Source organism: Ruditapes philippinarum, unplaced genomic scaffold (genome assembly GCF_026571515.1).
Source record: "Ruditapes philippinarum isolate M1 unplaced genomic scaffold, ASM2657151v2 ctg14050_1_1_1_1, whole genome shotgun sequence".
NCBI lineage: Eukaryota > Metazoa > Mollusca > Bivalvia > Venerida > Veneridae > Ruditapes > Ruditapes philippinarum.
This window is the reverse complement of record NW_026851792.1, coordinates 46,500-73,257: the sequence shown is the minus strand read 5'-3', so window position 1 is coordinate 73,257 and position 26,758 is coordinate 46,500. Positions and strand designations below refer to the sequence as shown.

General features: G+C 31.6%; 2 protein-coding genes across 3 annotated transcripts in view; both read right to left on the bottom strand.

The window, feature by feature from the left end:
• Positions 1-4,342: 4,342 nt before the first annotated feature.
• The window catches only part of LOC132739746 (ganglioside GM2 activator-like), a 32,374-nt gene continuing 9,958 nt past the window's right edge, over positions 4,343-26,758 (bottom strand). The window contains exons 1-5 of one of the 2 annotated variants that reach the window (XM_060727534.1): positions 10,315-10,470; positions 6,776-6,949; positions 6,346-6,528; positions 4,838-4,977; positions 4,343-4,562 (exon numbers count right to left, since the gene is read on the bottom strand). In XM_060727534.1, the coding sequence (XP_060583517.1) occupies positions 4,538-4,562; positions 4,838-4,977; positions 6,346-6,528; positions 6,776-6,949; positions 10,315-10,395 (603 nt within the window). In that variant the 5' untranslated portion in view covers positions 10,396-10,470 and the 3' untranslated portion in view covers positions 4,343-4,537. Of the gene's footprint in view, positions 4,563-4,837; positions 4,978-6,345; positions 6,529-6,775; positions 6,950-10,314; positions 10,471-26,758 lie in introns of those variants that run through there. The other variant, XM_060727543.1, reaches the window with a different exon arrangement.
• On the bottom strand, positions 17,234-21,159 carry LOC132739761 (ganglioside GM2 activator-like). The gene is made up of 5 exons (XM_060727554.1): positions 21,003-21,159; positions 20,554-20,727; positions 18,550-18,732; positions 18,220-18,356; positions 17,234-17,662 (listed from the first exon to the last, which is right to left on the bottom strand). Exons 1-5 carry the CDS (start codon positions 21,084-21,086, stop codon positions 17,635-17,637), a joined length of 606 nt encoding a protein of 201 aa, XP_060583537.1. The 5' UTR covers positions 21,087-21,159; the 3' UTR covers positions 17,234-17,634.

Sequence of the window (26,758 nt, the reverse complement as noted above, 5' to 3'; positions counted from 1 at the left end):
TTGGAAATATGTTAATGAAGCGCATATTGTTTCATAACAATAAGGTGATAAAAAGTAACAATTCGCTATTTTCTAAATTTCTATAAATCGAAGAAACTATGTAGTATCCCAGTTTGGTGCTTATAGATTGTATCTTCAATATGTTATGCTTTATTTTATCAAGCATTATCCGCTAAATAAATGTAATATTATCTTACTTGAAAAATAGATTATCTTTTACAAAATTGATGAAGAAAACAACTGATTGTATTGCATCTTCCGAAACAGCATGAACACGTTTAAAATCAATATGTAAAACATTTATAAGACAAAGCGAAATTAACAAGCCCTTTATCTTTACGGTATATACGTTGTCAATTTTTCAAGAAATAAGTAATAGATAGTGCATCGAAACATGAGGCCATCTGATTTGTACGAGGGGGCGTAGCCCCCGACTATTAATCAGATTGTCATAGTCAAAAATGAGAACACGATCCCTGTTGTCACAATATGACGCCCCAGAACAAAAGTAAGCAATGAACGAGCATCTGAATATGATATTTCTCTCGCGTTCCATTTCTCTGCCTAGACTTATTGTGACAATAAGTCAACCCCAGCAAAAATGAGCCAATCAATGGGTAACTCAAACCTGCACTCCAGTTAACGCACTGTGGATGTATATGTATACGATTAAACTGTGACACATTTCGACAAAGAAATCCCCAAACTATGATACAAATACACTTTGTATCATAGATTGGGGACCTTGCTGTTGAAAATGTGCCAGATTTAAATCGTATAGATATAATGCACATTGCGTTAACTAGAGTGCATGTATTGGTTACCCGAACTCCAGAGCATGCCCATTGATTGACTCATTTTGTCAGGGGTTTACGTATTGTGACGATAGAGAAGGTGATGCCGATAGAACTACTATATTCAGATGCTCGTTCATTGGCTATCTTTTCTGCTAGGGTTTCCTATTGTGACAACAAGGAACGTGTTTTTAGTTTTGTCCATGATTTAAAAAAGACAGCGCATCAAAACAGGAGGCGATCTGATTTATACTCGGGGCAACGCCTCCTCGCACAAATCAGATAGCCTCGAGTTTAGATGCTCTTTCTATTACTTAAGTTTTAAGTTTCTAAGTTTTAATAATATATTTGCACGTAGCATAAATTTCCATTTTGTCAGGTCAGTAAAGTGGAAAATTATGCATAATCAATAGGCAAAAATGTTTTTTCTTTATGTTTGTTTTATTAATATATAGGTATCATTTAAAACTGATAGCGTTGGTAAATTGCATTCGATAGGAAACCTAGCAACGACAAAACAAAGATAATCAATGTCTTCATCAACATACATATTTTGTCTTTCCAATGCTTGCAGTAATCACTCTGTTTTGCAATTTTGATTTCCTGGGGAAATCGGTGAAAGAAATGTAGAAAAAAAAAATAATTGAATATTGTAAATAGCTACTTCTTATTTTAGTGATTGTCATGGTAGGTTGCTTTTTTTTAATAAAAGGAAATTCAAACATGAAAATAGCCGCCGCTCACAGTTGGCATCGTCTGAACAGATTTTTATTATAATGTGAAAGGAAAGTCAAAGAAAAAATTAAGCATTGCAGACAGATGTCATTGTCTGGGCAAACAATTTTAAAGAATCAATCTGCTCTGTAATTTATTGGGATGAGTGATCTATTTCTATTCAACAAAATATATGTGAGGTATATAAATTATGGTATAATTATAGTTTGAAGACCTTTTTCATTGAAAATGTGCTCAAGTTAAATCATAAACCCATAAATGCTAATTGCGTTAACTGGAGTTCATGTTTTAGTCACCATTTCATTCTATTACGCAAACAAGTGAAAATTATAAAATTAGAAAAGAACTATAGTTACACAGTCGATACCTTAGTTGTTAATTTACTAAGCGGAAACTCGAATATTGTTAACTTTCGATGAATTAAAATATCTAAAGTTGTCAAAAAGGGGAACTGAATGCAAAATATTTCAGTAAGGAAGGTCATAATTCCGCAATAAATGTTTGTTTTTGTTAGAAATACAGTAAAACATGTATTAAGCGACCGCGCAAGGGAAACACCCAAAACGGTCTTTTGCAACTTAATTCTTTTATGAATGTTGAATAATTACTATGCTCCGATAATCTATATGGATGCCAATTTAAAAAATATCTTTCTGATATTTGACAAAACAGTTTTGATCCATAACGTACATTTTTGACATTTTTTCCTGAATATTTAACTTCTCCGTTGTTTTTCCTTGTCTCCAACACAAAAACCCCATTAGATGTTTTCTGTTGTGCATTTTGTCATTTGAAATAAACAAACTACATTTGATTGCTACGATTAATTTAATAGCTGATCAAGTTCAAGGTCAATTCAATGCAATCTAAATGTCAACAAGCGAAGCGTATACACCATCTCAGTAGGGGCATAGCATTGCATTGTTTATTCGATATTATTGGATAATACACGTCACGCGTATACTTAACTTTATTTGCATACGCTAAAACGGTTTGGGAAAAAGAGTATTTCACATATTTATTTGTTGCGTTTTGATTGTTGACAGTACGAGGCGGCGTTTTCTAATAACACAATTAGTTGACAGGTAAAAGTGGTCGTTTAATGAAAAGATTGATCTTAATAAGGTTACTCATTAGCGCTCACTGGTTGCGTTGGGCAAAAGTCGCTTAATACATTAAAGATATAGAGAGAAAATGAAAGGGAGGGGGGATTTAAAGTGGTCGTTTAAGACAAAAGTCGCTTAATACACGTGGTCGCATGGGCAAGTTAGACTGTAGCTGATCAATTTCGTAACATAAAATACGATGAGTATGTTATAATGATTTCAATACATTAAGACAAGACGTGGGTTGTATATTTACCTAACTTGACAAAAAGGTAGCCATTTTAATTATCGTTGTCAAAGTTCTTCTATAAATAAATATATCTGCAACAATCGTTGAAAAAATAGGGTCATTGTAGATTATGCAGCTAAGGGAGAGAAACAATACATGTTTTGGTAGCAAGTTTCAATTGAGTAACCTCCCATAGCGTAACAATTACACAATTGCCATTACACAGATTAAACTGTACATAGCTTTTGTATTCACCTTTTGTACCTTTTTATCTTATCTTTAGATCTGTAGAATGAGGTATTATTAAACTTCATATATAATAAAGTGTTCAATTCTAGGTCAATGGACGTGTCTTGTTTCTTGCTTGAAACAGCTCTCACGCTGTCTTAACAACTCGGCCAATTCCAAGGTTCATCTCAAGGAATTATTCTTAAAAGATTCAACACAAATTGCTTGTTTTTCTGTTTGATGAACAAAAAAGGCTAGTTATCTAAAAGCAAAATCTATAGAAAAAAAATGATTTTAAATACAATTACACCGATGTTTCAATATAAACCGACAAAGTTAATTGTATGAAACGGAAGGGCTGACCGCGTCAATATGTTTTGTGAGTCATGTTTAAAAGGTATATTATCGTCTTTAATGAAATATATTATCTTTAAATATGTAATTACAAGAACGAATACATGGGTATTTAGTTTTAAATTCATGGTTTATGATTTTTATTTGAAACGGTTCTTATGTTTTGAACAAAACTGATTTGACAGAAAAGGATTGATTGTATTATTTTTTCCCTGGAATCTGTTGTAAAAATATATATCCCCGTATATAGTTACAGCAAGAACATTCACATTAGTCTTATCTTGATTGTTACTATGGTAAACCTGAGAAATTGATACATAACAAAGGACGGAACGCATTACAGTACACTGACATAACTCTATGAAAAGAATTCAACTTAAGGGATATATATCTGACAATGTTAGTAATGTTTGGTATCGCTTGATATATATCTGATGTTTAAATCATATTTCTCTGAATGACTAAACAATGTCCATTGTATATGTTTACAAAATCATCAAATGTATTTGTTTATCCATTTGTTGTTTCATACTATTTCTATTTAAAATTTAAGTACATCATTAAAGATCAAATTTGATTTTAGTTGCTCGATGTTTTTAGTTATAAGATATACTTTCAAATAAGTTTGGTATACATTATTTTAAGTTCCGTTACAGGATCGTTCACATAAAAGGGAACACCACAGAGGTTTTATGACATGACGGGACTGGAAATATTTTTTTAAGATGTTTACTTCATTTGTTGTAGATCTATACTATAATCTTATGTGCAAAATTTCAGATCATCAGCTCGCTCCGTTTTTCCAGAATAATTATTATAATAGTAGAAAATGACCCAAAACTAAAAAGCGTTCAAACGCTTTTCACTCAAATCGGACCGATAATAACACAAACATATGCTTTTCAATGTATTTTTTGTATATTTTTTCGTTATATTTTATTTATATTTCCATTTTAAGTTATCATGTTTATCGACGTGAAAAATTTAAATTTTATAAGTTTATAGGCTTATAAACCTCAGTGTAATTCCTTTAACGGCATTCCATATATGAAAAGAGGCAATTTGCCGGTTTCGTCAGGAACCATACGGTATTATCCTCCCAAAGGCTTGCAGTCGCTGAAAGTAAAAATAAATTGCAATGTTCAATTAAGCAGGCAAAACATAAATTGAGGTATTTTTATTACATGTACTAGTTTGGTTATCCTTTCATTGGTTCAGTGGCATTGAAAGCCAAAAAGGAAATGACGGTAAACTAATGGCTTCACCTCATTATATTTACCTCTTATGATTGTAACCAATTTGTTAATAAAATAAAATAAATTTGTTTTATAATCGAAAACAAATATTTTGATATATATGACAGATATATTAGATAAGCAAAATCTACATACGTGATACAAAACTCCACTTGAATACAGCCCACACGTGTACCTTGCTCTTGTAATTTTACTGTAAGGTCGAAGGTACCTCTGAGTTCTATCGGAAGGGGTTTGGGAATAATAATTGGTACTGACGGTATTTTGTACTCGTTCTATAAAATAAATCTTTATTCAATCAATGCACAAGATTACATCAATGTATAAAAGTGAAATGAAGTGCAAAAATCTGGCAATCGGATACAATGTATCAATCAAAAAAAAATTCGGCAGAGGTAAGTTAAACGTCATACGTTTATATACAGGAAAACATACAAATAAAGCATACGGGAAGAACGAAAGCACCACCAGAGAATATAAACCATTATATGTCGGCATTATTCTAATATACCACAGTTAACAATTCAATACTGACAATTGCCTTTAGCACATGTTGTTATAATGATCCTAGACTAGGTGACCGATCACTTAAAATGTGGCACATATAGATAACTGTTTTCATTGAAAAGTCTCCCGTTACAAGTTCAAATTGCTATAAAACTATAAAAACCGCTTCAATACAAATCAAACTTGGCAATGTTGACTGGACTATTGCCTTTGCAACAACATTGCCAAGCTTAAATTTTATGTTACCATGGCAACGAAGGGACATACCAAATTTGCCCAAAATCACTATTTTGCGGGGTTTTTTTTTCTCATTTATTTCAAGGTGCTGCAACTTCTCAAAAATTGAAGACGAAAATTTTCTTGGCTATGAGAAGGACTGCCGCCCCCTTCAAACCCCCAAACAGAAGGGGCAACATCCCGCTTCTGGCAACCGCCTGATGTCTCCTTTGGTTGAAGGCCGCGCCGAAATATTGGTCACTTTTTAAACAACATTTCTCAAACAAAAACAAGTGTTAGGGGCCTTAATAAGGCATTTTTCACCATTTGAGACAACAAAAGGGGGTTACAAAGGCTTTAAAAGGCGTGTGTATTGCGTAATGGGTAAAGACATAAAAAATACAGTATGCAGTCACCTATAATTATAATCATTACCGCAAGACACAATATTCAAGTCCTTCTCATGTTAATTCTACATTTAAAATATCTGCTGAATTAGTGATCACTGATGCATCTAAAAAGATCCTGTATCTTGTAATTAAACATGTAACATACAATTAAGTGAAGTTTTGTATATGTATATAACTATTATTCTTGTAAAATAATTTCAAAACATCCAATAATTTAGAAAATATGTTAAGCAAAAGTTTATATACATTAGAATTAAAGGTTAAAATTAAACGTTAAAATGAATGCATTCATTTTATATGTAACAAAATACCTGGCCTAGACTTTATCAAAAACACATTTCTTATTATCTCCCTTTATTCAGATTAAATATTAAACACGATTATTTCTTTAGAAATATTCTTTTACAAAATAGATAAAACTTCATTTGACCATCAGATTTACGACTTACGTCATAAAACATATAAAATACGTTCGGGGTATTTAAAAAGACATCATAGTTTAATACAAACCTTTAAGAAAGGGCACGAACAATTGTTGTCATACTTCTCCATCATAAATTGTGGGCATTTATTGTGTTTCATTAGTCTTTCAAGTTCTGCACACAAGTCATTCAAATGGCAATAATATTCACCGATAATGTCACACAGTTCCGTGTAGCCTCTATCAGTTTTCAGTCTCCAGTTTAAATCAACCTTTAATAAACAAGAAATAATTTAAATAAAAAATGTAACTGTAAAAAAATTACATTTTAAAGGTCGATCTTTATTTTTCTTTTGTTAGTTACATTTTTTATATCTTATTGTTTAGGCATACAAATCTTTCTTTCAGAATATAATTATAAGTGTACATTTACTCGATGGCACATTAAAGTTGTTATATCCTATTTTTATTTATCAAAAGGATTTTTTTTTCAAATTCGAGCACGACACAATGGCTTACATCTATTCTGTTGCCGTCTAGTCCAACATCTCTCTCCAGATTAAACTCCACGGTTAGGATAATCCACTCTCGGAGATTAATTGGATCAGGATCTAACTGAAAACGCTGCACGTAAAATGGGACTGCTGACCTGTTACAGTTTTTAAAGTGAAAATTGCTCTGGTTCCCAACATCCTATAAAGAATAAGGAAGTTATAAACATGTTCATCAAATTATAATGTTTGGTTTCAAATTGTTATATGCCTTTATGTTTGTTACACCTCGCCGAAAGGCGACAGGGGATATAGAAATAGTCTTCGTCCGTCCGTCCTTCCGGTCGACATTTTTGTCCTGAGCATATTTCAGAAAATATTTGAGGTATCAACTTGAAACTTCATAATTGTCCTTTGTATTTTTTCAAACTTTTTTTGTCCAGAGCATGACTCAAAAAGCTTATGAGATATAATCATGAAATTTCATAGGTGGATAGATCTCACTCAGGAGGTGTGCAGTGCACAAGATTGATAACTCTTCCCATTATAAGTTTTGAGTTATTGTCTTTTGTTATTTTTCATACATTTTGTCCGCAGCATATCTCAAAAGCCTTTGAAATATCAACTTGAAACTTCATATGTGGATAGATAATAATGAGGAGGAGTGCAGTGCGAAAGATGGATAACTCTACTCTGCATAATTTTTCAGTTATTGCCCTTTATTATTTTTTAATCTAATTTTTGTTCAGATCATAAATCAAAAAGCTTATCAAATATCAACATGAAACTTCATTGGTGGATAGATCTTATGGAGGAGGAATGTTGTTTGCGAGAAAGATAACTCTTCTCATTATAATATTTGAGTTATTGCCCTTTGTTATTGTTCATACTTTTTGTCCGGAGCATATCTCAAAAAGTATTTGAGGTATCAACTTGAAACTTCATAGGTGGATAAATCATATTATGGAGGATTGCAGTGCACAAGAATGATAACTCTACTATTTATAATTTTTGAGTTATTGTCCTTTGTTATGTTTTTTTTATGCTTTTTGTCCGGAAGTTTTCGCCAAAGTGCTAGAGGTATCAACTTGAAACTTCATAGGTGAATAGATCTTATCGAGGAGAAGTGCAGCACACAATAATGATAACTAAACCCTGCATTATTTTTAACTTATTGCCCTTTGTTAGTTTTCATGCTTAAATTTTGTCCAGAGCATTACTAAAAAGCCTTTGAGATATCAACACGAAACTTAATAGGTGGATAGGACTCATAGAGAAGGAGTGCAGCACAGAAGAATGATAACCCTACCCTGCATAATCTTTCAATTATTGCCCTTTATTATTTTTCATGCTTAATTTTTGTCCAGAGCATAACTATAAAAGCATTTGAGATATCAACTTGAAATTTCATAGGTGGATAGATCTCATTGAGGAGGAGTGCTGCATACAAGAATGGTAACTTACCCTGCATTATTTTTTATTTTTAGATATTGCCCTTTGTTATTTTCAGCCATCAGTATTCACATAGGTTTCAAATATATTATCACTTCAGCCATCGGTTTTCATTTCTAAAAGACCTCTTAAAATTGAATTTTTCTGCTCTACTATATATATATATATATATATATATATATATATATATTCTTCCAATGGGCAAACACATTCGGCGAAGGATGGTCATGTTGACATGGCTCTTTTATTGTTCTTTTATTGTTCTTTTTTATAATTGCTTTAGTACATCAATATTGAAATAAAAGTGTTTGATATATTAAAATGTAGATTGACTGTAATGTTTATATTCATTTCCGCACAGAAGCAATTGATATTTCCATTATGTTATTTATTTGGTTAATATGCTTTCATTATTATATTTATCAAAAATGTTTCCAACTCTTTCAAGTTAAGGTATTAGGACCCTAATGGGCACTATAATGAACTGAAAAATTGACATTATAGGTCAGATGTATACCTTAAAGTACACCTGTATGCAAAATTTAAACAAAAGTTACCGTACGGAAATCAAGTTATGGCCACTTTTCTGAACTCAAGCTAGGATGTTATGAGGGTCCTTTTTTAGAAATGAGGAACTTTTAAATAATCTGCAATAACTCTCTAATGAAAAATGTTTTCCCATTAATTTTTGGTAAGAAACAAATAGTACCATTCATAATTATGGTTTCTACATAAAATTTATGAAATCTGTATAAAAATGTTACCCCACCCCACCCATTTTCACCACGTGTCTGACCATTTTTCTACTTAGGGAGCCTAATTTAAAAAATTCTTAAAATTTACCCAAATGAGTGCCTGTTTTCAAAGTTTCCCTGAATTTTTAAAAAAGTATATTGGTTGATCTTGTAAAATATGAAATACTTTTCCCGTCTAGTTTTGATTATATTACACTTTGAGAATATCAGGTATCATATTTATTACTAGATTTAGCATAATATAGCCAATAAATACCTATATAAATTAAAAAATCAAAATAAAACACTTTTTTCTTTCCAAATGGGACATGAGAGATACATAAATAATGTTAAAAGAAAAAAAGAAAGAAAAAAAAAGTTTACCCTTCTGGGGATTGAACCCACGGCCCTCATTTTCAATGTAGTTAACAGTAGTTCTAGCCTATTTGAATACTCTTCAACGCGGAGGTAATGCATTAGGGTGCTAATACCTTAAAAAGTCAATTAGAAATAACGATCATCATTAAAAGTAAATATCGTTATTAGCATATATAAGCATTATTTTAAAATGCATTCATCTATTACATCGAGCAGATTTACATTAAAGGAAATAGTTCGACTACTCGTAAGTGTATGTTAAAAATGGCAAACTGCTTCAAATAAATTAGATTGATCACTATTCTCTTATTGTGTTCTTAGTTTAAAAATCCATTTGAATCTACAATTCTGGTCTTTGTTTGATTAGATAGAAAAGGTGATATAACAGTACTCTCAAAAATGGATATGTTGCAGTATTGGAATAATTGAGACGGTTTAGAGGCGATTTCCGAAACTGCAGGGTACATGGACTATTCACGGTCCCTAGCATTGGCTTCAGCAGAATTTCACATTAAAACATGAAAAGGTAGGTTTTAAATAAACAAGAAATGTGTTTGAACGGCAGTGATCCTTAAATGTTTGTTTCAATAATAAGCCGCTCCTGGCCCCCAATTATAAGAATGCATTTAAAATCAATGAGAAAAAATGTGCAGAACAATATACCGGTAACATGAAGTTTTAAAACAGGATGAGAGGTTATACAAACAGCATATCACAGAAAACCTTCAAATTCAAAGAAACGAAAAACATACCTTGGATATAATTTAACGGTATTCAAGTTGGAGTTCTGAAAACCCCGCCCAAAATGTTGTATTGGTGGTTCAACACAAATTTGTGCTGAGACGATCCCAAAGGATATAAATGACATAACCTCTGAGTGAACGTGATAGGCAAATTTAACAGGAAATAAAATAAATCAAAATCTTGAAGAAAATAAAAACAATAATTGATAGTGCAAGCAATAAAGCAATCACATAAAATAAATAAAAAAAACTTAATCTACCTGATATATGATTCTCTGTGTTGAAACACCAAGCAGTAAAACATTAAATGTAAACAATAAACTTGGTGACATACCGTACATTTCGAGTACTCCTGAATAATAAAACGATTTTTCTTCTGTTTTAAACGGAAATTTATTTTACATTTTAACCGATGATAAAAACTAAATTGAGGTTAACGTAAGCCTTGTGCTTGCAAATATTTAATATGATACCATTGAATAAATTAGTTTTTCTTCCGTGTTACAGCTCATATACACACATGATTTTTTTAAATAATCACACAGTGGTCGACTCCATGAACAGGCTCAATCAAACCGAGCCTGCAACATTTTCAATTTTGCCGTGTTGGGCTTTCTTTAGGGATTCTTTATTTATCTATTTTGTAAACGCGTCGGACTTGTAGCCTTAGGATCGGTACCCGCATGACTTTAAACCATGCCACGTTTGGGGGGGGGGGGGTGAATGTTTTTTGTGTTGTTGTTGTTCTTGTTAATTTAATTTTTTCTTCTTTAGAAACGTATTCGGCAATCTAGGTTGTGCTATACGCTTATAACTTCCTACAAGATCGAACAAAAAGGTTACTTTATAACGAAACAATTAAAACTTGGTTGTTAAAAAGGTAATTATTACTAACACACCTTAATAAAATCACGTAATCCGGGAGAAGAATGCATAAAATTTATAGAGTTTTTTGGTTTTGTTTTATACAGTGTAGCAATTATTATCGGCATCATTTCCTAAACAAATATAGCTCGATTCGGAAAAGAAAAAGCCGTAATTTTTTTTCTGTACCAATTTCTTTTGGATATGCACCAGTCTTTGGGGAAAAAATAAGCTTTCCATAGAATATTGGTGCTCCGTCAGTATATGAGCCGTTTTATCAAACACTGTATCCCTTTGGAAGTTGTTTGTTTAGGAGCGAACTTCGGTTGCAAGCTATTTCGATTTCTTGCAATATCTGATCTACACCATGATAAAAGATTCAGGTTTACATCAACCGTGAGGACGGAAGACAAATCCTACCTAAATATGTTCATCTTTTAGTTATAATGGCGTAAATATATAAATGTAAAAAAACACTAGTCCAATTCCAACCAAACTTGGCAGGATTGATCCTTGGGTGAAGGGTGAACAACTGTTATTGTTGTTATTGTTGTTATTGGTTTATTTAGATTCTACTTATTATACTCTAGAAGATATATTGATAAATTTCTTGACTATAGGAACGCCTCCTTACTAGTGATTGGTTAATTGATTTCTGCGTTGATATTATCGATATACAATTCTCCTTTCGGGGAGAAGCGATAGAGAGATAGAATAGAGCAGATCATAAAAATAAATGACCTGGGTTGTTGTCGTAGTTATGGAAATAAACTTAGAAATGACTTTGTAGTTGTTGTTTAACTCCAATCCTGTTACACATGCAAAAATCTGGTTGCCATGTCAACCAAATAGAATTATAAGAAAAATCTTCTTGTAAAGACCCAAAAGGGCTAGAGCTTAGACATTTTGCATACGGCATTGTCTGGTAGACCTCTACCAAGATTGTTCAAATTAAAGCCCTGGAATCCAAATCGGCCCCGCCCCGAGGGTCATTGATTTTCACTATATGTACATATAGTAAAAACTTAAAATACCTTCTTGTCTGAAGGTACAAGGCTTAGAGCTTTAATATGTGTTACATGATATCATCTATAGGTAGTTTATCAATGTTGTTCAAATTTTGCCTCTAGTGTCATAACTAGTCCACCCCGGGGGTCTTAGGTTTTCCTTATATATATATTGTAAAAACTTCTTCTCTAGATTGACAAAGGCTAGAGTTAGATATTTTGCATGAAACGCTGTGTAGTGAACCTCTAGCAAGATTGTACAAATTAAAGCCCTGGGATCAAAATTAGCCCCACCCCCGGGGTCATTGATTTTCACTATGTACATATAGTAAAATCTTAAAAAATCTTCTTGTCTTAAGATACAAGGCTTAGAGCTTTGATATTTGGTATATGATATCATCTATAGGTATTCTACCAAAGTTGTCAAAACTAGCCCCGCACGGGGGTCATAGGTTATCCTGACATCTATATAGTAAAAGCTTTAAAAAATCATCTTCTCGAACTGACAAAGGCTAGAAATTAGACATTTTTGCAATAAACATTGTGTAGTGAACCTCTAGCTAGATTATTCAAATTAAATCCCTAGGGTCAAAATTGGCCCCGCCCCTTGGTATAATTGATTTTCAGTCACTATTTCAAAAAGTAAAAAATTAAAAATCTTGTTGTCTGAAGGTACTAATCCGATAATAACAGATAGGTAAGTGACATATGCATTATGGCAATCTGTATTGAAACAAAAAGATTGTGTTCCTACATTACTATTCAGTGTTGTATTTATGCGGTGGCATGGCATTTTTTACAAATGCAATCTTGTTTATTTTATTTTCTATACAATGTACATATTAATTCAAAAACACATGTACTAACGATTTTTATTCGCAGCGCCATCAGTGATTTTGAAAGCCGTAAAATTGCTGTATATATTTGTTACGTAATTTATTTGCTCTTTAATCATTGTTCTTTCACGGTAATGATTGTGATAAATTTATAAGTGTCATGAAGCAAAACTTATCGTGAACATCAATATATGTAGAAAAACGGAATCCCAAACGGCAAAACTAAAAATGATACATTCTCGGTTGGACTTAGCCAATAACCATATGTATAACCATATGTAATACTAACTATACATATACTAGGTAAAGAACCGGTAGCAATGTCTTAGTTTGATAGCATGCAAATTTATTTTTTACATCCTTTTTTATATCTAAAGTAACCGTTTTTGGTAATTTGGATAGAACTTCGTTCCGTTCAGAACACTTAACACTATTTATTTTATTATATCATGTCTTTCTGTTGAAAAAACTGTCTACTGACCAATTTAAATTTATCAGTCATGCTAAGGATGAAGCATTTGTAAGACATGGGAATTAAATAAATATTACCTCCTTCAAAAAGCGATCTTCCTTTATAGCTAAAGAACCTTCATATCTATTTCCAAAGTACCAAAATCTATTTATTATCTTGTAAGTAAAAATGCTACGACGGTAGGACGGAAAGACACCAGGGATATAACATAATATCAGCATATTGTCTAAGGCATATTATTAATGTACTTAATATACATGGTCATCCTATGAAGTTTGACAGTTGTATTACTGTTTAAATATTAAGGTAATTTGATATTGACCTCTGACCTTGTGACTTCCATATATATATATATGGATCTTTTTTATGCTCGGGGGAGCATATAGTCGTCGGGTTGTCCGTCCGTCCGTCCGTCAGTCCGTCGGTACGTACGTCCCGAATTTGTGTCCGGCCCATAACTTTGTTATTTGGAGTTAGATTTTAAAATTATTTCAAAGAAATAATGACCATATTGAGACGACGTGTCGCGCGCAACATTTGGATCGCTACTTTGAAGGTCATGGTCACAGCATGACCTTGCAGCAAAATCGTGTCCGGTCCATATCTTCAATATTTGAAGTCAGACTGTAAAACTATTTCACAGAAATGATCACCATATTGAGACGACGTGTCGCGCGCAACATTTGGGTCGCTACCTTAAAGGTCATGGTCACAGCATGACCTTGCAGTAAAATCGTGTCCGGTCCATAACTTTGTAATTTTTAAAGTTGGATTTTAAAATTATATCACAGAAATGATCACCATATTAAGACGACGTGTCGCGCACAATATTTAGGTCGCTACCTTGAAGGTCAAAGTCACAGCATGTCCTTGCAGCAAAATCGTTTCCTGTCCATAACTTCATTATTTGAAGTCGGATTTTAAAACTATTATACATAAATGATGACCATATTTAGACGACGTGTCATGCACAACATTTGGCTCGCTACTTTGAAGGTCAAGGTCACAGCATGACCTTGCAGCAAAATCGTGTCCGGTCCATAACTTCATTATTTGAAGTCGTTTTTTAAGCTATTTCACAGAAATGATCATTATATTGAGACGACGTGTCGCGTGAAATATTTGGGTGGCTACATTGAAGGTCAAGGTCACAGCATGACCTTGCAGCAAATCGTTTCCGGTCCATAACTTCATTATTTGAAGTCGGAGTGTACAACTATTTCACAGAAATGATCACCATTTTGAGACAATGCGTCGCGCGCAACATTTGGTTTGATTTTACACTTTGAACTTTGTCGGTGACATAGCTCTGACACTACAAGAGGTATACCTTCTTGTGTCCATAACCTATTCGGGGAGCATCACCCGGTTCAATCGGCTCTTGTTTTCAATATAGGCAATCATTCTATGAAATTTGAACACTGTAAGCCAAATGAAACTTATGTTATGATCCAGAAACCACAGATTTCAGTGTTTAGGATATTGCAACCCTGACTTTTGATCTTATGACACTAAAATCAATAGGGGATCTCGCATTGGACATGGCTGTTCATCCTCTAAAATTTTACAGCTGTAGGTTGACTAATACGTAAGTTATTGAGCGAAAACCGTTTCAGTTTTAAGGTATTAGTGACCTTGACCTTTGACCTTGTGACACTAAAATCGACAGCGGTTTTCTACCTAATATGGACAATTATACTATGTTGTTTGAATACTGTGGGCCAAATGAAACTTAAGATATGCTCGCTTACGGACAAACTCACAGACGACGGGCGCCAGGGGTATAACATAATATGCCCGAAATCCCGAAATTCTTTCGGGCATATAAAAAGTCAAGTATTTGACACTTAAGTAAGAACACAGCTCGGGAGACAAACATTTGACAGTTGTATGATAGAAATTGATTATAATCTTCCAATGAAACCGCAATTTTACATATGATATGTTTGCTTGTTTTATTCAATGGGCAAATTGATCAGTTCCACATGGATCACAATCCTAGTTCTTGTCGGTGTGACTGTTTCCAATGTCAATCATTTTTAATAATTATCGATAACCAATTTTATTTCCGCCTTTTTTAATGTTTTATTTCAAGAACTTTGACTGTGATTGATGGCTATTGTTTTGTAAAATCATGAATCTGTTTACTTTATTCTACTTTGTTGACTCCATATGGCGTCCATTTTCGTTCCTTATATGCAACTCGTGGCTAATTTTGGGTCTTTAATAAACAGAGTCATAAGTAATGCAACTAAGTGACAGTACTATGAGGTTAACGTGACAAAAGTTCCAGGTCATATGAAATGATATCAAAATTACTCTACACAAAAATAACAAAATCTGACTGATGATGAAAATGCCTATAGTATGATAATAAGAATAAAATGTTAACGTTACGTTATGCGCGTAACAATAAGCTTCATTATTTTACCGATACATGTACATAGTGCTTCAAATTGTGATTTGTTTATCAAAACATATGACAAGTTCAGAAAAAGATGTATACATGTATCTTTTAATATTCTCTCTTCTGAGCACAAAGGAACATCTTCGTCACTTGGATTTGCAAGGAAAATCATAAAAATAATTAATTTTTGTACAAGACTAAATCAGCGTGATTTCAAATTCAATTTATTTATTCACTCAGATCATGCAAACATGACAACATAAGTTAATATTGCAATTACATGTACAAAACTAATGAGGCTTCATAATCAGACAGTATCAAACTAACATGATATATAAATTGTTAACATAAACAATATCGCGGGAGAGTCAGTATTACAAGAAATATTTCGACATTGACTTGACGTGTACTATTGCGGTACAGGTAAAGGTTTCACTATCTGTATGTATTTCTAATAATTATATTTTAGAGATTTATCACGGATTTGATTTATATAGTCAAAATATTTCCTGCAATGTTTTATGTTGCTAATAAGACCATTGTTACAGTTATTTTGGAACACCTGCCGTTAACTAGATTCACCAAGGTTGGATTATTTTTTACATTTTTTCCTTTGTTGATATTTTGAATGTTTTACCGAATGTCACATGACATATTTGAGCATCCTATCTAAAATCTCCTTTAAACTGTTGTCCATTCTTTTCGATTTGGAGCTGGTGCCCGAATTTGTTTTGTAATTAACATTTTATATCATATATTGTACAAACATGTAACAAAAATATTTTTATGTTAAAAAGTCAAAACCGTACTAAAAACAACCGAACAAAAGCCACCCTTTAACAACACATCAGTTCTTAACAAAATAGAGGATCCTCTTGATAAGCTACTCTTGTCTATAAAGGAAACATTATATTTCTCCTCTGTGCGGCCCTGGTCACAGGTGTGACTGTTATTATGCATTTAAGTATATAGTCAGTACAAATACAATAGTTTCAAATAAAGCTATATTAATCAGTACAAATACAATAGTTTCAAATGAAGCTATATTAATCAGTTCAAATACAAGAGTTTCAACTGAACATGTATTAATTATGTCAATTGTACATTATTAAAACCAATGTAGCCTTTATCAGATGCGATGGAGAAACTCTTAATCAATTCAGTTGTTCATATAGCACAGTTATTTTGGGAAAAGGTGGAAAGAAAAAAAAGAAATTGGCAATTTACTTATCAACCAACTTTTCTCTCACTCAGTAAGTTGTTGAATCTGATAATTTTGTTCTTCTCTTCGATTAATATTTATTCATGCATTCATTATTAAGCTTGTAAATTAATGACAAAATACATCCATAACAATTGTAAAATGATAATAGAAAGGATTTTGTTATTAACTGGATAACATAGACTATTTCTAACCTTTTGGGTCAAGCTTGTTCAATTTTGCTTGATGCGTATCAGTGATACTAGGTAAACAAATGGCCATGCATTTGGTACAACGTGAGATAAAGTCACTTGAAAAACGTCAGTCATCAAGTCGTTAATTACTATTTACATATGCTATTTGTAAACACGCATGTCCATGTAACATACATATTATGAGAGTTTTCACTTTTATTCGTAGACATAATTGCAGATATTTTAGTCAGGTACAAACTATCAACATGTTTGGAGAAATGTCTTATAACAATAATAAGACGAAGTTAATATGGTATATTTCCGAAGTTTAATTTTAATTGTTCATCGCTTTTCAATTCATTAACTATATTTTTGATACAAAATTCAGGCAGGTTGTTTTATCAGCAACATGCAAGCAAACATTCATATAGTTCTGTATTGTATGTTATGTGAAACATGATAAAATTCGAAAAACAAAAAAAAACCTTCAAAACACACGTTTTTTGCCGACACTATAGATATATAAAAAATTAACGCAAGTCTCAATGCCAATAAACCTAAGTAATCTACGTAAACTGATATGATTACATTTTGTCATATTATCTGTATCCCAAGGGGTTGCAGTCGCTGAAAAGATTAAACGGAACATTGAAGGAATTGATAGATTAGAAAATAACAAATCTCAACTAAGGCAAGTTGTCAAAGAATTTCTATCCATCGTGTTCTTAACAATATTATATATTCTATTTTATTCCTTATAGAATAAACTGTAAAAAGATAAGCATGAAATTGAAGGTAATATAAACTAGATGTACTCGTATACGATTGAGTATAATCTTACTTACATTAAAACATTAAAAGGTTTTGCATTTGACCCTAAAACGAGCATAGTTAAAAATACATTTCGAAGACCTTGTATACATTACATCTACGTAATTTCAAAATTGTATGCGCGCAAATAATGCAGTTACGCCTATCTTGTACATGCTGTACTGATACATTATGAACTTGAATTGTCTATTGCTGAATGCCAAACATGTAGAACATTGTAATTATATACAAAATATGAATAAATCATGTTATTACGTATTATCATTCTGTGTATCATTAGGGGTACTATTCAAGACGATTGAATGACCAAAACTAAAAATATGAATTAGCAAACACATTGCGAAATATATTACGTTATGCAGAACTGGATTTCCACACATCCCAATATCTTTCCTTCCTCATGTAGGTTAATGGTCAGGACAAACTTTCCTCTTACCTTATATGATAGCTGTGGTAAGACAATTTGAATAGGTGGCAAGTCATACGACCTCTGTAAAGATAAAACTAAACTTACTGCTAAAGTTCATTTAAAAAATAAGCGAGTTCATTTCTTTAAAATTCATCGTCTTATTAACATAATTATTTAAAATTATCAAAATCATAGAATAATAGTGTTATGAAAAGATTAAGTGTACTTTTTACATATCTTTGAAATTGTTAAGGAAGATATTATTACCACCTACCTTAATGAATGGGCAACCACAATTATTGTCATACTTTTTTTGTATGTACTCTGGACATTTTTTGTCCTTCATAAAATCTTTCAGAATGGAACACAAATCGTTATAATGACAGTATGATTCCCCTACGATCTGGCATAGTTCTATGTAACCGGTCTTTGTCTTCATACGCAAACTTAAATCAACCTGTAAAAAAATTTCAACCTTTATAACAAACTTTTAAAAAACCCATTAAATTCAGCTTTTCTCATAGTTCTACCAACCAGTACTGAATGACAAGTTGTAAAAGTCCTTTATATGTTGCAATATTACTGAAAGGAATCCTAATAACGAATTTAAACTTTAACAAAATTCCGTTTTTTTTTTCTTTAAATGACAATAACTACATAAATTACATTGCATACAAATACGTTACGATTACAGACGTTACAAACGTTCAATATATAATTATAATTATAGTTACTATACGTGCTAAACGTCGGTCATTCGAGCAATCAGTCGGTCATTCGTCCTTCCGTCGGTCTATATATACAAATCCTATATATCTTGCAAGATCGTATTAAAACATGGCTCAAATGTCAACAAAGTAATGTTTAAATCTATGCCACTTCTGTGCCAGCTCATGATTACCCTTAGAAGATCAAAATACCAAATATCATCACAAGTTTGTGTCCGGTCTATACATACTGCATGCCTTGAATGATTTTCTTGAAACTTGGCTGAAATTTTCAACTAAGAAAAGGCAAGGAAGGTTGAAATCAAAAGTTAATCATTAGGTAATTTTGTGTCTACTCAATAAATCCTATTCCTTAAAGAATTTTCTTAAACTTGGCTCAATTATTCACCTCAACGAGGCTGTGTACAAATCCCGTGCCGCCTTGAAGATCGAATGTCAGCCTATTTAGGGTCTGGTCAAAAAATCATATACCAGTTGAGTGGTTTTCTTTGAACTTAGCTCAAATATGCACCTTCACAAAACAATGTAAAGAACCCATGTCATTTTTGTGTAGGCTTAAGATCGTTCAGCACGACAATATTGTTGTGTATACATTTCACATGGTATTTTTGGTTTTGGCCTTTATCAACTTGGGTGGTCCCAGTATTCCTACTTGAATAATACTGTATAATCACCCTTAAGATATGTTGCCTGCTTTTTAAATTTGTTTTTTGACGTTTTGTCTGTGATACGAAGGTTTCATAATCACAAATCCCCTTTAAAAATGCCATATGATTAAGTTCCGCCCATTGTTTTCTCGTTGGCAGATGCATTCTTTTACTTGGGACCATACGCCGATTGTTATTAAATTACACTACTCTGTCACATTTCAGGTGACATGATAACCGCCGTATGAACACATCTGCAAATGTTTCTAAATTAAAAAATTCACCATTTTTGTGTAAAAATGTTGAATTTTGCTTAAGCCGTTGCTAGGGGGCGTGTTCGGTATTTGCACTTTCCAATACCTTCCATGAACAGACTCAATCAAACAGAGCCTGCAACATTTTACAATTTTGCCGTGTTGGGCTTTCTTTGAATATTATGATTTTCTCTATTTTAAAGTCAAGGTCACCCTTTAAGGTCAAATATCAGACAACTTAATACGTATTTTTAAAATTCAAATTCAGTTTAGGATTTTCTTTAAACTTGGCTGAATTGTTATTCTCATCAAGATAATCTGCAGAATCCTGCATGCTTAAAAGCACCAATGGCGGTCAAATATCTACCAGTTATGTGTCCGCTCTTTAAATAATAACCCTTTAGATGCAAAATCCTTGCTGTCATTTTGCAGGCTCAAGTCAACATTATGTGTCTGCACGCAACAAAAAATAATGGTAAATTACACTAAATAGCATTATGTGTCAAAGAGATCAGATCAGGTAGGACTACTATTTTCATATATCCTGTGGCAGCTCAAAGTATTGTATGTATTCTGCTTATTTCTACTAATTGCATAGAGTAACAAGCGTTTCATAAATTCCAAATATTCGCTATATTGCTAAAGTTACCTTTATGGTATTGTTATGGCTTCCAGCATCTTCATCAAGTGTCATTCTTAAACGGATCTTTATGGAATTCCCAATAATAATTGGGTCTGGAGATATATCGAGAAAATTAACATAGAGTGGGACAACTGAGCTATTGCAGTTCGAGTAACTGAAATTTCTCGAACTCACCGACTCCTGAAAAAATATAGTTTCAGAAGATTTTTATATTTTCGTTATACAGTGTAAACACTGTTGTGCAATAACGATATTAAAAATAAATTCATCAAATATATCTAAAGTTTTCCTTTTGCAAACATATATGAAATATCACCAACCAAGTTTAAAAATGATTAACGATATTCTCCATAAACATGTTTTATTTAAATTGATTATTACTGTTTTAATGCTTTGAAAACACATTCCATACAATTATCACATCTTATGGAAACAATGAAGAAAAGATACCTTACCTTGAATATATGCCTTTGTGATGATACAAAATCAACTGCAAAAATGCATAAAATGCATACTGTAAGCGACTCGAAATAAGCCATGACACCCACACTACGAGATTAATAATCAAAACTAAACAACTGGAAACGAACATGAAACCGGACGAAAATGACAAATGGTTGATTTCTATTGAAATTTATTGCATACGGAAGTAAATATGCGATTCGGCAAGACGGTTTCAAGTTAAGATCGGCGTTATTTGTTTATTACAACTTGGAATGTATTCGATCAATTGTTTGTTATCTTTGGGTTCCTTGTCAGTTACAAATTAATTTATCATTTTAGTGATTAGCCTGTCCGAGCTCTGCCTTGTGTCTTGTCTTGTGTTTGTTTGGGGTCCGTCTGGGCTCCTTGCCATTGGTTCTTGTTGCTGTGTTATGTTGGGGTTGCGTTCATTGAACACCGCCTTTCCTTGTTGATCTTTTTTGTCATATCATATTTTATTGTTATGATACTCACGTGCCTTGTTCTTAAAAAAATTGTTAGTTCGGTTTGAATGCACATTTTAGTACAATGGGAAATTTTGAAACAAATATTGCTATTCTATATTTGTAGCCGTTAACATACCCGGTACATTGTAATTAAATAGCACAGCATATGATAAGAGAATGCGATATGCAATATAAAATGTCATTAATTTTATAAATTCATATGAAAATTACTTTAAATCAAATTTATGATATTTACAGATAAGGTTAGGACGATTTATAAATTATTTTACGCTTTAATGCATAGCCAATATAACGAAATGTTCTAATAGCTGGCAAATCTAGGACTTTTTATATAAATATCTGAATCTCATTCTAGACTTAATCTTGATTTAAATGATAAAACGTTTTAACAACTCGTCCAATTTTGAAATTTTTGTATGTTTTTGTATGTTGTTACATTCATTTTAAATTCAGATTGCTCTTTGTATACTTATGGTAATTTTAACATTTAGCAACAATTGAAACAAAATGCATTTTGGTTAAATAGTAAGTTTCTATAATATTATCAACTGTTCTTCTCTTAAGCAGTTTGTATATTATATTTGTTTTTAGATCGACCACAGTAAGTCATTACAAAAATCTGGAAACAAAGTGATATCTCAGAAGCATTAATCACAACAAAAATACATAAGAGTTGCACACTCGGTTTGATTGAGTCTGTACATGAGAGATAATGAATAAGTGCAACATCCCTCATGCCCCCAGCGCCGGCTTGAGTGGTACTTAAGAGCAGTACTCAATTCTCAACACTCAATAGCCGAAGGACTAGAAAAATATAACAACACTGAAGTGAAGTTCGGACCCTTTAAACGTTTACCATGTTTGCCATTTCTTCCATATTTACGTGTTAGATTATACTACCAAACATGATAACCTATGTCATATTTAGTAGTATTACTATTTAAGTCATAGTGCTTTTCATGGTATTATTCGAAAGTGAAAACATTTTCCTTGCAAATACATTTACTTCCTTTACTAAATCTAATTTCTAAAGCTTCAACAGAATCAGTGTCACATTTCTTTGCAGGATTGTTTATTTCAGGTTAATCAAGAACCATATCAATTGGAGGTCTACTTTCTGTTCCAAACATCATGGTTGCGGGTGTGACTAAAATAGATTCCTGAACTGAAGAGAAAAGGGCCATTTAGCATAAACTTTTTTTAAGTTTCATATTTATCCAGTCATTTCTATGTTCAGATACAAAGACCATATGTATATTAAATTTCTTCTTTTTGCGCGTTCAATGAAACCTCCACCTTGTTCGCTTGTTTTTTAATACCTAGAAGAATAATCCTTTGTATCATTTGGATACTGTTACATCCAAGAACTCTTTAGAATAAATTCCCACAATAAAATCAACAAGAATAATTTAATCTATTTTAAATACAAGCTCCAATAAATCACTTAATATCCAAGTTGAATTATACTCCAAATACATTGATGACTCAAAAGGTAACTGGTGACTTATAAGATGACTTAAAAGGTAAAGGTAATGAAAAATGTACCCTTATATAAATGTAAGCTAAGAATATTCCAGATCAGTCTCTTATATTCTACAGTATTCACAATCTAGCACCTTCAATAATTAAGAATAATCTTGAAAATTCTATCTAAATATATAATAATGCATGAATCATAATCTAGAATTTTTCTACAGTTAAGGAACTTCTTGTACATACATGTAGTTTATGTTCTAAAAAAAAGAACAATGATAATATTAGAAATACCAAATTGTCAGGGATAAACAATATACATGTAATATTATGCATACATAACAATACAAATAAAGAACCTTGGTCTGAATGAATAGTCAGTGTAACTTTAAGGGTAGAACAAATTGCAAAAGTTCTTAAAACTATACTATACTAAACAATATACTATACTACACTATACTTTACTATATTATCTTATCCTATCCTATCCTATCCTATCCTATACTATACTATACTATACTATACTTTGCTGTGCTGTGCTGTGCTGTGCTATGCTATGCTATGCTATGCTATACTATACAATACAATACTATACAATGCTGTGCTGTGCTGTGCTTTGCTGTGCTTTGCTATGCTATGCTATGCTATACTATACAATACTATACTATACTATACTATACTATACTATACTAGACTAGACTAGACTAGACTAGACTAGACTAGACTAGACTAGACTAGACTATGCTATGCTATGCTATTCTATACTATACTATACTAGATAATACTATGCTATGCTATACTATACTATACTATACTATACAATACTATACTAATCTATACTATACTATTTTACACTATACTATACTATACTTAACTGTAAACTATACTATACTATGCTATACTATACTATACTATACTATACTATACTATATACTATACTATACTATACTATACTATACTATACTATACTATACTATACTATACTATACTATACTATACTATACTATATACTATATACTATACTATACTATACTATACTATACTATACTATACTATACTATGCTATACTATACTATATACTATACTATACTATACCTATATACTATATTATACTATACTATACTATACTGTACTATACTATACTATACTATACTACACTACACTATGCTATACTATACTATACTATACTATACTATATACTATACTGACTATACTATACTATACTATACTATACTATACTGTACTGTACTATACTATACTTTACTACACTACACTACACTATATACTATACTATACTATACTGTACTGTACTATACTATACTGTACTGTACTATACTATACTACACTACACTACACTACACTACACTACACTACACTATATACTATACTGTACTTTACTATACTATTATACAAATCTATACAATACTATACTATATACTATACTATACTATACTATACTATACTATACTATACTATACTATACTATACTCTACTATACTATACTATACTATACTATACTATACTATACTATACTATATTATACTATGATATGCTATACTATATACTATACTATACTATACTATACTGTACTGTACTGTACTGTACTGTACTGTACTGTACTGTACTGTACTGTACCTGTACTGTACTACATGCTGTGCTATGCTATGCTATGCTATGCTATGCTATGCTATGCTATGCTATACTATGCTATGCTATTACTATACTATACTATACTATACTATACTATACTATACTATACTATACTATACTATATACTATACTATACTATACTATACTATACTATACTATACTATACTATACTACACTACACTACACTACACTATACTATATACTTTACTATACTATACTATACTGTACTGTACTATACTATACTAATCTATACTATACTAATCTATACTATACTATACTATACTATACTATACTATACTATACTATACTATACTATACTATACTATACTATACTATACTATACTATACTATACTATACTATACTATACTATACTATACTATACTATACTATACTATACTACACTACACTACACTACACTACACTACACTACACTTCACTACACTACACTACACTATACTATACTATACTACACTATACTAAACTTAATACTGCACTGCACTCCACTCCACTTAACTCCACTCAACCCCAATCCATTCTACTCTACACTCTACTCTACTGTACTCTCTTCACTTCACTACACACAAGCCGCATAATTTTGCATCAGGCATTTTTACACAATTTTGGTTTAAAATTTGTTAAGTTAGCAATAAATTGTATAGCCCGTTCAGGCCACCATACACCAAAATAATCTGGATGACGTCATATTAAAGTGCACGTGCTGGTGAAATTTATAATTTCCAGTCAAATTTTATTTTGAAGTTTTCGTCAACAAAATCCGATATATAATTCAAAGTGATGAACTTTCGACGTAACAAATGAATAAGTAAGTCAATATTTATATATTTATTATCTATGAAGGTCTGGCGGTACTGACAATCTTTAAATATTAAATTTTTTCACATCGTTTTCTTTGAGTATCACCGTTCTATTTGTCCAATGCCATTGTAACCTGCTTGTTGATTTATTCCTAAAAAATTCGTGTCATATTCAATGATAAAGTACTACAAAATTCTTTACTGTACAGTAATGATTAAAGCTAAGACAGTGTGTTTTTAAATTTCAAGGTCAACTAAAAAATATAAAACTACGGAAGCGTGTTCGGGACATTGTAAGCATTTTATATCTTTAAAAACAAATAATTTTTAAGGCATATACAGTGTAATTCTTGAACGTTTTAACGTATTTTATAAAGAGTATGGTGTAATTACTTAATTTGCGTCATTGAAATTGATTTAATCAATACTTGCATGAGAATATGGACAGTTTCTCAAAATTTCTGCAATAGTGATTAGCTTTGAATGGAGGTTTGACGGAAATTATCAATTATCGTGGTAATCTTTGAATAACAGTTTACTAATTGACGTTGTTGTTGATAATAATAATAATAATAATAATAATAATAATAATAATAATAATAATAATAATAATAATAATAATTATTATTATTATTATTATTATTATTATTATATTTGTAAAATAATTAAAATTATTTTTTATTGAAAATGCTAGTTTTTATAAATCTTCTAAAAGACGTTTTTACTGTAGACATATAAATCTAATATAATTAGAAAAAGAAATAGATAATTTTAATTTATTTTGTAAACATTTTTATACTCATTCATAGATATTCACTTTTGATATATAATGTTATGCAATTTAAGTTGTTTCTTTTTAGGTTTGATGTAGCTTTGGATATTGTTGTGTATAGAACAATAATCCAAAAATATATACTTAAATATATATATGGTATAAGTTTATTTTCTTTGTCTGACTGGAATAAATTCAACACAGCCGTTTTTCAATCATTTGAGCATTGCTGCAATGTTATGGTTTAAATGTGGACCGTAGTAGCATGTTGACACGTTTATGAAATATGTTCTGTTAGATTGAAGAGGAGCCAAAAGTCACTTTATTTTTTAAAATTATCCTTTGAATACAGAATTAATGTCTTTGCATAATCATGGCCTGCAATGTTTGTTGACATACATGATTTTCATTAAAACGTGTTTTCTTTTTCATTTTAAGATACCTATTAAAGAACTGTTCCTAACAGCTGCATACCTTTCAAGATACCTACCAAAGAACTGTTCCTAACAGCTGCATACCACCACTAATCTTATCTTACATTTAAAGATAC